At 42.0% G+C, this 17,538-nt stretch overlaps 1 protein-coding gene across 1 annotated transcript in view; it reads right to left on the bottom strand.

Moving 5' to 3' along the window:
* Window positions 1-17,538, bottom strand: part of RYR3 (ryanodine receptor 3) — a 609,228-nt gene that overhangs the window by 7,043 nt on the left and 584,647 nt on the right. The window contains exons 96-100 of the mRNA XM_018554200.1: window positions 9,916-10,043; window positions 7,143-7,203; window positions 6,883-7,029; window positions 1,329-1,463; window positions 603-759 (exon numbers count right to left, since the gene is read on the bottom strand). Coding sequence (XP_018409702.1) covers window positions 603-759; window positions 1,329-1,463; window positions 6,883-7,029; window positions 7,143-7,203; window positions 9,916-10,043 — 628 coding nt within the window. The remainder of the gene's footprint in view (window positions 1-602; window positions 760-1,328; window positions 1,464-6,882; window positions 7,030-7,142; window positions 7,204-9,915; window positions 10,044-17,538) is intronic.

The following is a 17,538-nucleotide window of genomic DNA, read 5'->3' as shown; positions in this document are numbered from 1 at the left end:
CAGGAACAAAGGCCATTGCATTTCTTTTAAATGCAACTAATATAAGTACATTCATTTTACAAAGTATCAGCCTCCTGTAATCTCCTGCACAACAGCACCCAGACTGGGAGGAGGAAGGACAGCACTGAAAGTCAACCAGGACAGGTTTGTTTCTAAACAAATCTCACATGATCACCATGATTGGCTTTCCTGGCAATCATAGGATTTAGTACCATGCTGATTGGTTCCTGGTCATCAGCCTGAAATCTGTGGCTGAAAGGGAAAGCAAACTCTCAGAACTAGGAGCTAGAACAGAACACAGATGAACCTTCTATCATCATGAGGTACTGTGACTGACAATGTCAATCTACAAATTGCAGTCATGAAGGTGATATAAATTGGCTTTTAGCCTGGAAATCTATAACATGACTGTTTAAGATCTCTTTGGGCTAGTAATGCCATATATTTTATAAGACTTTTTTACATCCTAAAATTCTGGAGTAATGGCACATATGTCTGCAGCTAACATGAACTAAAAACATCTCTCTTATTACACGTGACTGGAGGGTGGTCAACATTTCAGATGTTGGCAGTATTCTAAGAAATGTCACAAGGTTAGCTACCTTGAATAATGGCCAGAAGTATGACAATAACAAAGAAGAAGAAGGTGATGTCGAACACAATACGATACATCTCATAAGGGTCACCGGCAGGGTCTTCAATCTCATCTCCAATGCCACCTCCAGCTCTCACTCCCACATACATGTGGAACAGGTAACACTGCGAAGCAAGAATAAAGTGGATATGGTCAGTGAAATCAAGCAGAGTGCAGGGATTTTTAAGAGTGAGAATCATGTAGCACCCTTGTGCAATCTCTAAGCCACAATTGCTGTCGCAGTTGCAGACCTCCAAACAAGGCAGGACTGGCTCTTTTTAGGGCAATGATGGTATGGGTCTTATCAAGGAAGTTTATTTTTTTTTTAATGCATAAAAACTGATTATATGGCTTTTATATGACTAGAACAAGGTGAGAAAGTATGATTACTGATTGGTTGTGGGTATACCACAGATTTAGATACATGGATGAACCAAAGTAGAAGGAAGGTGTCTGTTGCTTAGAAAAGATGTCATGTTTCTGCTGCAAGTTAGAAAATATAAGGTATCTAATTGGTGGGGTAACATAGGTATGTTTTTTTTCTCCAGTCTTGTTATTAAAGTCTATAGTGTTCACTAGGAACTTGGCTAGGAGATTTCTACCATTGACATCTTTGATTGTACTGATATTGTGTTATGTCTATACACTCATATTTATCTGCATTCATTTTTTGTATATATTATGCTGGACATACCGTCATCATGTCATCACACTTCATATCAGGGTCATCTTCGTCTTCACTCTTATTGTAAAACTTCCGGAAGAAGTTGAAGGCCACAACAGTGTAAAGATAAACAACTACCGCCAGAAGTCCAACTGTGAGCACCAGCTGGTGAAAAAACATTTTATATTCAGCATAAACCAAATTTAACTTGGCATTCCAGAAAGCACATAAACATTTGTGTGTGATTTGTAATAACACATCAAAAACACAGTGGACCATGTACCATACAGTGAATTATGTCTGTGCTATATGCAACCACCATTCAGACTCAAAATTCTAGACAGAGATAGAAGCATGAGGCTATTATGGTAGCATCCCTGTCTAGATCGCTCAAAATGCCACATCCTAACCACTTCAGGACCAGCATGTTACATACCAGCTATTTTCCGGTGCTGAGCCAATGGAGGCACTGGTACTGGAAGATACTGGTACTGGCCGTACAGGCACTGGTACATGATGATGCTGATACTGGCTGTGTGGGTACTTGTAATGGAAGATACTGGTACTGGCCGTACAGGCACTGGTACATGATGATACTGATACTGGCTGTGTGGGCACTTGTAATGGATGGCACTGGTACAGGATGGCACTGGTGTGGTTGTCCAGGCACTGGTACTGGATGGCAAATCGGTAAAAGCTCATACAACAGATCAGTGTATGAAAGGACAGAGAGAGCTGGTTGCTAATCACAGCCATTGTTTTCATTTTGTGATACCTGTGATTGGTCAAAGCAATCATGTGGTACCGAGGAACTTTCATTGGCTCTGTAAAATCTTTTTGTTATTTGCTCTGTAAAATGGCCGTGTCACCACAAGTATTGTGCTGCCATTTTAAAATAGTTATACGCCCTGGGGAGGGGGGGAGGGGTTAAAAAATGTGGCCACAGTAACTGTACAGTTTCTAAGCCTTTCCTGTGTGATCTTATATTATAATTAAAGTGTATTTCCACTTTTGAAGCCAAGTTTGGATAATATATATTTTATATATGTTACAAATTTCACATTCACATTGCATAATATTACCAAAAGTAAAAGGTTGCTTTTTTTCTGAAAACCCCCAAACTGAAGTTTATTGTTTTCTGTAATTTCAAGGAGGGGGCTTAATGCAGGTGGGGAGATAATGTTTCCCAACATCAACCCTGTACTGTGCTGGCTGGTCTCAGTTGTAAACTACAGTTGAACACTGTCTGTCCCAACAAAGGGTTAAACATCTAAAGCACTGTATGTTAATATGAGGAATTTCAGTCTGTCTCCTTTGTCTTGAGGACAACTCACTCACAAACTGTTCAGAAAAGCCTGCAGTCTGGCTAAAGAAACAGCTAAAGGGTAAGTGTTTGTTAAAAATTTTTTTCGGTATGCTGTGCGAATGGGAATACATAACAAACATATGGAGGGGTTTTCTCAAATTTAACTGCAAAAGTTGAATTACACTTTAAAATCTTGCCACACTTTTTTCTCTATTTTGAAGCAATCAGTGTCCCCATATGGTGTTCATACAGTGTCTTGGTTTGTATGCAGTGACTGTATTCATTTTATTAAATGTGCTGGCACCCCCAGCTCTTGTAGGGCTCCTCACAGTTTGTCCCGATTGACACTGTCCAAAGATTTCTTGCAGTTGAAGCATATGTGTACGTTTTTTTAAAATTCATGACATTTCTCCATGATCCAACACAGAACTGCGATATGGTCCCGAGTGCCACGACCCAGATGGAAGCTGGGCATCTGGTAATTCCCTTTCAATTGTCAGTGCCAGAAGTATGATCTTAAGGAGAATCTTACCAGCATGAGGGATGAGGGCAATTGTTTAAAAATTGAGGCAGTTCTTGGAATCAACCTTTTTTGGAAGTGGGATAAACACGTGGCCACACAATACTGTGGCCATGTGTTGGTTCCTCAGACTTCCTGGCAAAGAGCTGTGATGGTTGTAGGTGGGACAGGCCCCAGCAATTCCACAGGGATGGTATAGATGCCTGGGACCTTGTTGCTTGGCAACTGGCCCATCATGCAAGTGACTTCCTCCTCCTGGATGGCTGGTTCCCTTTTTGCTTCACTTTCACCATCTTCCTGAGGGGGCTGGGCCTCATTGTTTAAGCTCTTCGGTATATTTTTGCCATCTGTTCTTGACACGTTGTTGGCCAGATAGTTCTCTTCCTTGCTTGTTTTTGATGATGCCTTTGTGAGCAGTAAATGGTATTAAAATCCTTTTAACTAGCACAAATGCATTTCTGGTATTGCCCTTTATGGAGACCTCTTCTAGCTGCTTGCATTGCTGGACCCAGGAAACTTCATTGTCTTTCCCTGTTACCATTTGGCAATCCATGTTCAATCTTCTTGTATCAACCCATTTGCTTGCTGCTTTTGTTTACTATTTTTGGCTATTGTTTGGCTATTGTGATGATTTCATCTGGCAGCCACTTGCATCTTTTCTCTGGCTTTTTATATGGTATATGTTCAACTGCTGTTTCGACAATGGCCCATTGAATTTCACAGCTCACTGGACATCATCTCAGCAGTGTCTAGCAGTTTAAATCTATTTTTTATTTTAATTTCATATGTGGGAGGGATTTTAGTGGTGTTAAATCCCTCTGATCATGCAGTCTTGTTAATGCAAAGTTGGGTCGACACCCTGAAGTGTTTTGACAGTAGTGACAGAACTTGTCTAGTAATGATTGCATAGGACATAGTGGATCTGATTATGGTGCAGTTCATTTGGTGAGGTCAGAGCGTATGAGCAATATTTGTGTTTAAATAAGTGTTTAAACCAGGTGTTCATAATTCAAAACCAATGTTGTGGCAAAATTGGACCAAACAATCACATGCATCATTCCTCTACCCAAGTCAGAAGCTGCTAGTTATGCCTACCTTTGCCCAGGTGCTAACTTTTGCATTGATATTGCCCAATATATAAATGTTGTCTTTTGTGGTGTGATGATCTCCCTTGTGACAATATCCAATTTACCTTGACTCATTCCTCTGACAATCCATGTAGCTATCTGATGTGTCTCTATACAACACAGACTCTTGCTTTCATTATTGGGGATTCCTGCTGAATTTGTTTCAGGCGTGCCATTAAAGCCTTGACTACTACCTGCTCTTCCTTTTTATTGGGTACCTTTTGGCCCAGTGATCCCTACTTTTCTTGGCATTTTTTTTCATGGGGAGGTCGTCAGCTCTTCCCTCAACCTGCCGCATTTGCCCAGGCTTATTTAGAGATGTGTATTTCCAAAGGTAATGACCATATCTCAAAGTAGGTACCTGCTAAATGGAAGGTTGAATAAAAGCATACCATCCATTTATCATTAGACCTTTTCTATGATTACTTGGACTTACAAAAGTAGGGTTTATACATACAAATTGCCAGGCCAAACATGCTAAAGACACAAACTTTTTCAGCAGGGAATGGTAAAAACATGTTAAAAGATGTACCATTGGATCTCATATTTTTCATTTAAACAGTAAAAAAATTGGGATTTTGCCTGTACATTTTTTTTCTTGGTTACATGGCACAGGAACAGAGCCTTAGAGCCTTACGGTTACATGGCAGCTGTCTTCAGGTCTCTGGACACTGGCAAAGCTGTAAGGAGAGCCCTACTGATCTCTGTGGGCTCATCCCCAGAGGGGTTTTCAGAACAGCCCTGGACATGTATAGCACTCTGCGGCTAACTCAATGTGTTGCACTGCAGTGTCAAGGTAAGTGCCAAACACAGGGTCCAGTTCCTGAAGCAACATTACAGATCACCCTCAATTGCTTGGATAGCAGAATCTGGGTAGAGTCCCTGATGCACCAGGCTGAGGGGCACCGATACGGAAGCTGCAAATGAATTCAGTATCCCAAAGCCACTGTGGCAATGGAGTATCCACGGCTTGATAAAAGAATTAGCAGATAGTTTTTTCAAAGGTAGAAAGCCATATCCCCTCTTAGTCAGGAGGGGAGGTCCATCACCTAAAGATACTAGCAAAAAATTGAGGCTTGCTGGTGTGGGAGGGGTTATATGGGCAGTTCGGACAACTTTGTTTGCCGGTGTCTAGTCACCTGAAAGAGGCAGCATATGACCCATGGTTGAGATTTACTCCTGTAGTGTACAATTGGGATACACAGTATGCAGACTCCTAGCGCAAGCCGCATTCTACATATACCTGAATGCCAAAGCGGTGACTCATTGCATTGACCGATCCTATATTGTACAGTAGGGGTTTCAGTCATACAAACAGAGCCACAAGGTAATCTACTACTGCTGTGTGCTATCTTTTACCAGACTATAGAACTCTGGAAAGCCTTTGCCATGCACTAAATGTTTATTAGTAAAGCAAGAACTTTACAGAAGTATATACCAATAACAATATAACAATATAATACAATAGTTTCAAAATGTATAACCTTTAGAAAAACAATTAAAGTAAAATTGAACTATTATAGTTTCCCTTTAAAGGGGTATGTCCAGGAATTTCTACTCTTTCTGTCAATCAGCTAAAATTGTTGAAAACATCTAATAGGGTGGGAGTGTATGTGGGGATGTGTAGTGTTAAGGCAGCCCATTCATTTTGAAGGTGTTGTGGTGCTGCAATGCAAGTGTATTGCTTAGTGTATTAGAGTGCCATTCAAAATATAAAATAAATATTACTACAGTGCAGTAATGTGTGCATGGTGTGGCACATTACTGCACTGCAAAGATGTGACCATGGCTTTACACTTTGAGGACAAATAGATATTTTCACAACATAAAACTATCTTTCTAAACAGATAAACCTAATAAGGAGGAGAGCTTAGACTTAAAGGTATGGGCAGTGTTTTGCAGCTGTTTAAGCAGCAGGTAACAATTATAAGTACATGCTGTGAGTGTTTAAAGCAGCCTGAACCTGGTAATTTATAAGAAAGCTACAACAAACATCAGCGACTAGAAGCTGACAGAAGAGGAAAAGGCAGAAAGGGCTTTGCCGTTTTCTAGGATGAAAACGTACAGGTACAATTCAGAGATGGAAGCTAAATATTGTCTGCCAATGTCACAAGCTTGTGGAAGTGATGTTACACAGAGTCCTTTCAATGTTGTTATAGAGGCTTCTTACAAAAGTGCATGACCCAAATACATGTAACTATACAAGTGGCAATAATTACTATCTAATCTAATGCTATTATCAGGCATGCTTTATGAACAGCTTACATGGTTTTTATGACTATCCATTTATAAAGGTTTCACGTAGTCCAGCTATTTATACATGCTAGATGGCTAAGTGTACTATGCCAGAGTCTGAATTGTGAAATGAGCAGCACTTAATTCAGCTGTCTGCACCTAGGCAAGACTCTCTCTGGCATGAGTAATGTGAATATATTAGTGGATTCAGTGAGTCATAGACCATGCATGCCACTGCTAGAAACCAGGCCATGCTCTACTGTAAACCCTTCATCTTTTTTTAATCTCGGTGCTTATTTTAGAAACATTGCAATCAAATGGTAATCTGTGTCATGCAAAAGATGAATTGCTATACTCGGGTTTATTAGAAATGCAGGAACATTTAGACAGGCTTACCTGTTTTCCATTGTGGGTAACTGAGGAAAGAATGGTTCTTAAGGTCTTGAAGCCCATTGCAATATCCAGGAGATGAGCTGCAAAGAAGAAGTTGTTGTAGTGTCCAAGTATTGACATGGTTGTGTACCAAGCAAGGTAAAGGAAGGACTGCAAATAAAAGTGAAAACATGTGTAAATGACAACACGGCTCAACTGTACATTCACTAATGAAATGGCATCTTCAAAAACTATATTTTATCCATATGAAGACAGACACTTACATTGTCAGTAAAAACCACTCCAAGCTTCCAGATATGGTACTTCATGTCAATGGAACTCAGCCTACCAATAGAAATAAAATGTTACATTCGGTGAGATGTTTTTTTCTCCTTGATTTTCTGAAATAGTTTTTCATCTGTTTGTGTATTTTTTTTTTAAGAATCTATTGTGCTGTTCTGTATTTTGGTTGCTTATTCATATTACACTTTCATTATTGCTTTTGCTGGAATTGCTGCTATTGCTGGAACTTAAGTCTTCTTTAAAAAAAAATAGCAGATAACTTTTTATGGCAGAAGAAAATCTGTATGTATTTTGTTGTCATAAATGCTTCTTGCCTGCCTGCTAGCGTTTTTTTTCTAATTCTACACTGAGCCATTCAGTGTACACTCTTGCCATGGCATGAGGATTCCACGATTCCAGGTGCCACGAAAACACACCTTTCATAGGAATGAATAGTAATAGGTCTAACATGCACAACACTGAAACTGCACTCAGGACCGGTGCTAGGATTCTTGCCTACACAGGCAAGGTGCATTTTTGCGCGGCGCCCCCCAGACCCCCTGTAAAAACTGGGCATTTTGACAAGTACTTGTCAAAATGCCCTGTTTTTTCCGCCCTCACCCTGCAGCACCCTCAGGCGGCCGCCTGACTTGCCTTGCGGTAGCGCCGGGCCTGACTGCACTGAAGAACACATGTAGCTCAAGTTTTAACCCCAAACATTTTAGGTTTGCTAACTTTCATGGCCAATGCAATACATATACAGTTATTGTGTGTGATATCTAGTACTTGTAAAAATAAGTCACTTGAAGTCATTCAGAAGAATATTTGTATTAGATGGTTTGTATGCTGGATTAGTGTGTCAGTAGAAAATAGTGTGTTTTAGAATTACAAACATTCTTTTTGCAAAATGTGAAGGCAATATGATATTTAAAGACAAAACTAATATAGTAATGGACCATTTTCCAGTTACAAAAACTGAGATTTTTGCAGGCATCTGACCTAATGCTCAATTAGGCAAACAGTTGCTAATAATCAATTATATGTAGTTGAACCAAATATTGATGGAAACAAAAGGGCTTTGTAGGATGATAACACTTTCCTTTGAAATCAGAGTATGTCCAGCACCACTATCAGCTCAGAACTTGGAAAGTAGCTGGGACTCTGCTACACCCATCTACAAGACTGAAGAAGTCTTATTGGAAGTGGTCTTAATGAAAGAGTTGTCACCATAAGACATTCCTTTGTGATGGAAATAAAGTCAGCCCATTCACTGTGAAGAACATTGGAGGTAACTTGCAGGTTTGAGGCTAAATTTTCCTGAAAAGGAGTTTGCAATTTTAGCAAAATTGATGTCCCCCTCAAAGTTGAGGTGTACAGGCAAATTCTTTTCCTTCATACAATACCATCAGGGAAGTATCTAATCAGTCCAAAATGCAATATGCAGCATGAGATTGACCCTAAACCAAATTATAAAACACCTGCAACAGATGGTATGACCCCCACAGAATCCTGATCAATCCCATCATCGAGCCAGTCTGAGATTACTTGCAGGAACTAAGAGCAAAAGACTGCAGTAGAACTGTGCCATGTTCTCCAACAGGCTTGGAACAACTTAACCAAACGGCACGCATGTGTACAAACAATACTGCTGTATCTTTAAGGGTAGTAACACCAAATATTGAATTATTTATATATTTTTTTACTTCACTTTCTATGAAATTTTCCAATTAATAAAAACTATTCATGACATTATTTGTGAAAGCATATCCATTTAAAGCCTGCCTAAAACTAATGCACAGTGCTGTACATATCTCCTGTTTGTGGAATACATGCATCAAATTCTTAGTTAAAGGAGAACTATGGGGTTAGGGCTTTTCCCCATAGTTCTCCTAAGGGTAACGGGAGGACACAAACTAGCGTCCTCCCATCACTCAAAGCTCAGAACACCGTGAGGTACAGCTCGCGGTATATTGAGACGCCGCAGCCAGAACAGATCCCGACATTTATGTCTGGATCCACCCAGCTGCGTGAGTGACAGCTGGCTCTGCCTATCCCGCCCCCCTCTCCCGTCTGTTCCGCCAGTCAGCGCTGGAGGATCGGACAGGGGAGGGGGGAATACAGTCCCTCCCCTGTCACGTCTCTCTGCAGGGATAGATCGAGAAGTGAGCGAGCGACAGTATGTGTTCGCTCACTTCCCGATCTACTGAGCCGACCTGTGACAGTTTCATTGTCACAGGTCGGCTCAGATTATGAGGCTGAGTGAAAATCACTCACCTCATAGTTCTCCTTTAACTCAATTTTGAAAATTACTTTTAATGTTAGCATTTAGGATACTTTCTTACACGTATTCCTAATTATAAATTACTTTTGGTCTGTAAGAACATTCTGATCACTGCAGGGAGACAAAAAAAATAAAAGACACTTTAACAGATGAAAAGTTCACTTATAAATGATATGGAGATTTCTTTCTAGAATGTCACCTCAAGGTCAGCATTATGCAAAGTGTTTAAATGTGCCTGATCCCAAGGCTAATGAGTATATGGAAATGAGAAGTACATGTACATAGTAAGTTGCATTGGCAGTGACAGGAGCCAATATGTGTGAGGAGCTATGCTGACTTTCTCCACTGCACTGAACTAATGAGCGATAAGGATTTGTGTGCTAATTTGGGACAGTATTGATGCACACTATTCTGCAGCTAACATGTTAGTGGCATTTTACTACTTGTGGCAGGCATTCATAATCCTTAAAGGAAATAAATTATTTTATACACACCATGATACAAGTGATCCCGCCTCGATTTTGGTCTTTTCTACAGGGCTGAAATCCAGAGCATTTTTATCCAATCCAAGCAGTTCAGCAATTCTATCTGCTCCATATAGGTCTCCATATTTATTGATGACCTGAACAAAGAAATCAATTTCACACCATTAGAGCCCATCAGAAGGATATATTTTTCATATAGCAGTTTCACTTAGCAGACATTCCATGTAATAGTTTTGTTTAGAAGAAACCTAGTGCTTCCAGCGGATAGATGTTAAAGCCGATCTTGCAGTAAAATGTCCTCCACATTGCTGGGTGTGATGTCACTGCCCTTCCAGGAAGATTAACAGGGAATGCAGAGCAGGTAAAATCTTGCAAGATGACACTGGAGTCTATTGCAATATTTTGGCTGCTCTGTATTCACCAGGATCTCACCAAAGGAGCATAATGTCGACCTTACCTAGGTGGCGTGGATGAACGTTGGGAGTGAAGTATAAACCATTACTTTTTTATTTACAGGTACATTTTACACTTACTAATAGAAGGGGGAGGGGCCCTGGACAGTGTAAGTGCTCCTTGAATTTTACTGCAAGGTCCACTTTAACCTCTTAGGCATCACACTGCCTGCTATAATGCATGCTACCCAATATAATGTGTGTGGTGGGAGGGACATTTTTGACAGCACTTTTTCTGCATTAGTTCATTGATCTCCACAGCAGGTTGCAGGTTTCCATCAGTTATTGTTTCCATGTAAAAATATCCTCATTGTTTACTGAAGTGACAGATTTGTTGTTTGCTGTTTACAATGATAAGCAATACACTCATAATACTTTTCTAAGTACCGTACACTGAAGGACAAAGAAATGCTTTGTATCGTCTAAGAGGTATGTTGCTAAAAGTTGCCACAGGCTAAGAATATAAACCATGATCAGATACAATTATTTATGAACATATGTCCCATGTGGCACAGATCCATGTATTTGCTATAATTTCCCTGAGTGTTAAAAGAAATATAGGTTGTTTCTTTCCAATGACAAAAAAGACAAAACAATTAAAATGCAATACATCTTAGTCAACAGTGCAGAGTTGAAGCTCTAAGTGAGATAAAAGCTTATTAACGATGTTGCTATGCATTATTAGCTTAAAACACGCCACATGGAAAGACTCCAGGGATTTACTGAAGAGCCGTTCCACTAAAACTGACACCATGTTAGCCCAATAGAAATCTGAAGCACTCCAGTAAAGAGGAGAATTAAATATTTGTTGCTAGTGCAGAGCAGATACTCTAATTGCTGACATTAATTTTATTTGCACAGAGAAGACATTCATTTACACGCCTTAGCTCCGGAGTACAAACAGTTCATTAAACGGATGCATATTATGAGAGGTTTAAAAAGCATATTAATTTTTAAACAAAGTGGTAATATATATAATAAATTGCTCTCTCTGGACACAAAATATATTCTACGTTACTGGGCAGTATTTAAACACTCAAAATCATTAATTTGGTATATTTCTGGAAAATGCTTTTTTATGGAACTGTATATTGCTCACGCTCCCTGCTAAGATGTATCTTGAAACTGCATCAGGCAAAACTACTCTCCTCATGTTTAATTACCACATGATGCCTGCTGGTATATCCACACATACATAACTAATGAAGAAAGGACTTTGGTCAAACTTATTGGAACGATGGATGTTAAAGTTCAGACTTGTCTACAGAGATTACGTGGCTGGATAGAAATCTGCAGCTTTAGGGACACTGCTAATATTGCTGTCTTTCCTATGCAGTATTTTATTACTGTATTTCTGATCAGGCAGATACATTTATATGGTGGATGTGTAGCTATCCCACAAACCTTTTAAATTTTTTTTATATACATCTTTAAAAAAAACTATATTCAGTATAGATAACTTAATTGGCTTGAAATTACGCAGTGCACGGTAGCATGCAGCGCATTACCATTCATTCTTAATGGCACCCCATTGCACACCTCCACCTGCTCTATGGTGTACCACAATATACAGATGTTGATTCGGTGTGTTATGACTTGTCATCTCAGTTTATATGATCTCTCAGGCAGAGTGACCTATCAGGGGGAAAGCATCTTTACTGGTTGGGTGTTTAACACAGTATCCCAACCTGCAACTACACTCTACAATGTGGTAGGAAGATCCCGACGACATTACCTTCACTTAGGAAGAAACAGGTGCAAAGTACATGACACAAGATCTAGAGAGAATGGGTGGTGACTGACATCTATCACTGGCCTCTGGCTCTTCCTGAAGAATCCACGATGGTGGCAGCCAACAGCCCTGTGCACAGTCCCAAGCGGCAAAGTGAGCTGCACACAAATAGGCTTATTTACTAAGGAAGTTTATAATCTTTACTCAAAAAAAAGTATCCAATCATGTGCAGATGAAATAAAGATTGAAACAGAAATTTGCCTTTCACATGATTGGATAATCAAAGTGAATCTTCACTCTTTTTTGAGTAAAGATTCTCAACAGTTAGTACATCAGCCTCAGTATCTTCAAGTTACTTAGCAATTGGTGTTTCCATAGTGTGGGCAAAATGCAGTCGTTTGGTGTCCTCCAACTCTCCTATTTCATTTTCTTTTCTTAATAGGGTACTGATTTCTAAATGTCTATCATTGCATCTCTCTACCAAAATAAACTCGTCTGTTTTGACAGCCACTAGTTTTTTTCATATAGACTACAATAGTTCCCTGCCAGGAAATGACTACCCTCCCTATCTGAGATGGAATTTAACAGATTTTCATATATTATTCTGCTCTCCCGTCCATTTCTAGTGAAAGGTTGTAACATTGTGGTAAGGTCTGCAGACAACATTTCAGTACAGTAAATTCACCTAGTGCTCAGCTGGGACTTAACATCCTTTCCACAAGTCTTAATATCCATGGAAACCTAGCTGGTGGATATTATTCTCTGATTAAAATGTGGATTTGCACAGACAGCTGAAAGCACAATGCGTGGATTTTCTCAGTAAAGTACCGGGCAGGTTGATTATTGACAGCAAAGCTCCTCAGAAATATGTGGTCCTTTTACCACTGCTGTTTCATTCTAATACATTTACTGCTTTATTTCTTCCAGATTCATCACGTGTCTTATTTTACTTTATAAAACAAATGAATAAACAATCTGAATTTTGTACAAACTACTAAAGATCAACTGACACACATTCCGATTGGCAATCCTAAACATTTTACAGACACAGCAGAAACATTACAGCCTGACAAAACATTTTCTGCTTCATCTGGTGGGTACCCGGCAGATAACACCACCACATATAAGTGCAACCATCAAGCAGTCCACTGACAGGAGAATTACATTCAGATGGAAACGTGTGAATTATAAGATTGAACATTTGGTTACAAACAGAATGAGTTGTAGTTGTACTCGCTAAATTAAACATTTTGCTTAAAGTCATGTTTAAATTAAATGTTGATTCTGATCCATTTACTATAATAGACCCCAGCCTTACTGATAGTCTTGCACAGTTGTACATTCTCTTATACTAAATTGGTTTACTCTGTTTTCACTACACCCTGTAAGCTTCTCACAGTGTACATTACAACATGCAGCAAGTCAGATAGAGCCTGTCTCATTTCTTGGTTGGAGGACATGCAAAAGTCACCCACTCTTCCAGACTGATAATCTACTTATCAAACCCTGCTTTCATTAGTGCTGAGGACTATTGAAATGAGTACTGTGAACATTTTAGGAAGCTATCGACAGCACCCTGTCGTCTCATCCCACCAGTCATGATTTGCCTGCATTGCATAAAGAAGCACCTAATGATGTCAGTAGCAAACATACCTCCATAGTCACTGATATGGCTGCTATGGGGCCCAGGGCAGAGGGGGGCTGGTCAGGAGGGGTTAGGTTTCTCTCTGTGTCCTTCTGCTCACCATTTAGTGACTTGCGCCACAGGGTGCTTCTGCTCTATCCCTCCCTTGCCTCTTCCCCTGTCAGTGTGCTTAAGTCAGGGGCGGACTGGGCCGGGGAGCAGGGTGGCAATTGCCCCCCGGGCCTCTCCGGTGTCGTCACGAACGGCCCCCGTGACCCCCGCTGCCACCTGCCTGCCCGCCCGCATCCGATGCGACTCTGTGATCGGCGCCGCTCGGTCCTCAACGGGGTCCTCGAGAGGCCCCAGCGGATCTCCTCAATCCGGAGACTGTCCCCAGAAATTGGGGATGAATGTAGGGCTGCAACAACTAAACAACTAAGTCGATTATAATCGATGATTGAAAAAGTGGTCAACGTTTTCAATCATTGATTAATCAGCTTTTGATTAGTTGGCCCTGTTCACAGCTCCACACTCGCTGCGCGCCGCACCTCCTCCCTGCCTCACACTTGCCGCTGCCAGACCCGCCAGCCTGTATCCACGCTCCACATGCCGCACCTCCTCCCCGCCTCTCGCTTGCTGCTGCCAGACCCGCCAGCCTGTATCCACGCTCCACATGCCGCACCTCCTCCCCGCCTCTCGCTTGCTGCTGCCAGACCCGCCAGCCTGTATCCACGCTCCACATGCCGCACCTCCTCCCCGCCTCTCGCTTGCTGCTGCCAGACCCGCCAGCCTGTATCCACGCTCCACATGCCGCACCTCCTCCCCGCCTCTCGCTTGCTGCTGCCAGACCCGCCAGCCTGTATCCACGCTCCACATGCCGCACCTCCTCCCCGCCTCACGCTTGCCACTGCCAGCCCCGCCAGCCCGTATCCACGCTTCACACGCTGCACCTCCTTACCGCCCGCCCACATCCACGATCAGCACAGCGACGCGGGGAGAAGAAGAAGTAAGGAGGAGCAGGCGTGAGGGGATGACAGCCGCTGACAGACAGGCCCGATCTCAGAAGCAAGTTGCTGGAAGACGGCTCAGGTAAGCCTGCACTTTCCCACACATGGTGCTCTATAATGTATTGCTGGGATAGTGGGATTTGTAGTCCTCTATAGCTGATGGTAGATTGCGCTGTACTGTATATTATACAGAGCAATATACCATCAGCTATAGAGGAATACAAATCCCAGCAATACATTATACACTGTATGTATAATGTATTGCTGAGATTTGTTGTATCCCTCTATAGCTGGTGGTATTCTGCATTGCGCTGTATAGGGGACTACAAAACCCAGCATTACATTATACAGCGCAATGCAGAATACCGCCAGCTGTATTGTACTATTGCTGGGATTTGTTGTATTCCTCTATAGCCGGTGGTATTCTGCATTGTGCTGTATAATGTACTATTGCTGGGACTTGTAGTCCTCTATAGCCGGTGCCATTTTGCATTGATTGCTGTATAACTTTACACTTTCCATTTCACTATATTGCACACCACACTTTTTTTTATTTCCACCACTCCAAGCTTGCTCCCATGATGGACTGCAATCTCAATACAAACTAGTAGTCCATCACTGGAGCCATTTAAAAAAAAAATCAGATTAATCGAACTTAATCAAATAATCGGCTAACTAATAAATTTAGAAAATAATCGTTAGATGCAGCTCTAGATGAATGGTCACCCTACACCAGGGATCCCTCACTATCCACCAGGGATCCCCCACTAACCACCAGGGTTCCCTCACTGAACTCCAGGGATCCCCCACTAACCACCAGGGATTCCCTACTAACCACCAGGGATCCCCCACTAACCACCAAGGAGCTACCACAAAGCCCCCACTAATTATTAGGGAGCCCCCACTGGCCACCACAGATACCAGCAGAGCCCGCACTGACCACCTGACAGTCCGCATTGGCCACTGAGAGCCTATTTGGGGAGCCACCTTTGCTGCGCGCACCCGTGAAACTCTCTGGACCCCTGGTGAGAGCCTGCACAACCCTCCTGAGACCCTGGAGACATCAGGCTGAGAACCCAGAGCAACAGAGTGTGTAGCTTCATATTATTCTGCATTGCTGTAATATGCATTGCTGGAATTTGTAGTCCTCTATAGCTGATGCTGTTCTGCATTGCTGTATAATGGTATTGCTGGTAATTGTAGTTCTCTATTGCCAATGCCATTCTTCATTGCTGTACAATGTATTTCTGAGATTTATAGTCCTCTATAGCTGGTGGTATTATTCTGCATTGCTGTATAATGTGCTAAGATTTGTAGTCCCTCTACAGCTTGGAATTAGTGGCAGAACTACCAGGGTCGCAGCAGTTGTACATGCGCACAGCACTGACGAGGCATCCCTCCACTACCAGTGTGCTTTAATTTTCCTCAACCGATAAATTTCTCAACCGCGTCACTTCCAGGTGCGCATGTCATGAAGAAAGGGGGTCATGAAAACAGCTGATTCGGATGACGCGGCCCCACTGGAAGTGACACAGTCGAGAAAATATATAGGATCGATAAAAATTATAGAAGACTGACTTTGACACTGTCCGGCCCCTCCCACTAACTGTTCACAGCCCAGAAGCATGGACAGCCAGCGGCGGTCTACAGTGGGCGAGAGTGCCTAAGTAGTGGACATGGAGCGGAGTAAGGCCAGAACCATGTAGGGAGCACAGTGGGAGGAGAGCACCATCCCCCAGTCTGTCACCCCCTTCATGGACTTACTAGGAGTCCTCACATCTCCCGACCATTCACACTACCGTTGCACAGAAGGCAAAAGTGGCAGACGGGCGGGGAGAAGGCGGGGGAGGAGGCAGAGCGGGTGGGGGGCTAGGTTGCTGCACCATGGGCCTCTGGGTTGTACTTGCCCCCTGGGCTAAAAGCTGCCAGTCAGCCCCTGGCTTAAGTTAAGCAGAGTGATGTCCTCACCACGTTTGCCTTATGGTTCCAGCTTTGACTTCAGAGCCAGAAGGCGTAGAGAAGACACAAGAAGCCTGGCTGTGCTACCAAATATTGTATGCTGGGGACAGTGAGGGGGTTATAATCTTTAAAACTGCCATGCCATTGAAGCTGGCGAAATAAGGATTATATTTACACAATGTTATAAATTATACCCCTGGATTTAGTATACAGTAGGTATGCATTGTGCACCTCCCCCCAGCATATAGTAATTAGTGGCAAGTTGCCCCCCAGATTCACTGTAGGTATGCACTGTGCACAAACCCCCCACTGTTCCCCGCATACGGTTTGGACGTTCGTGGGCTTCGAAGGGGGATTTTGTGCACAATGCATACCTACACTAAATCTGGGGGGCAACTTGCCATTAATTACTGTATGGTCGGTGGCCTAGGGGGGAGGTGCACAATGCATACCTTTACTGAATCTTGGGGGGTTTAATAGTTAACACTGCTATCTTTACAAAGATTCATTGGTGGCAATGTTAAAGTAGAAGAAATTGGTATTTGCTGCATACAATTTCAAACAAATCTCATTGGAAATACCTTTTGTTAATCTTTTTTTCAGGTGATCCCGTGACCACAAAGCTCCGGCAAGCTTGTCTGTCTGCACAGCTGGTAAGCAGTAACTCTTTCAGGACCAACGATGCCTTAGAGCTATGGACGCTGGAGGAATAATGTCACTGCCCTAAGGAGTCAGCAGCATTCTGAGCTTCGTGACCATGTGAGCACATGAAAAAAGATTTTAAAACGTATTTCCATTGACATTTATTAAAAAATGTATGCAGCAAATATAAGAGCAATGGGACGACTATGTTATTGG

This window comes from Nanorana parkeri, unplaced genomic scaffold, assembly GCF_000935625.1.
Source record: "Nanorana parkeri isolate BGI_ZX_2015 unplaced genomic scaffold, ASM93562v1 scaffold146, whole genome shotgun sequence".
In the NCBI taxonomy this organism is placed as follows: Eukaryota; Metazoa; Chordata; class Amphibia; order Anura; family Dicroglossidae; genus Nanorana; species Nanorana parkeri.
Note: the sequence above shows the minus strand (reverse complement) of the source record. Positions and strands in the feature narration are given on the sequence as shown.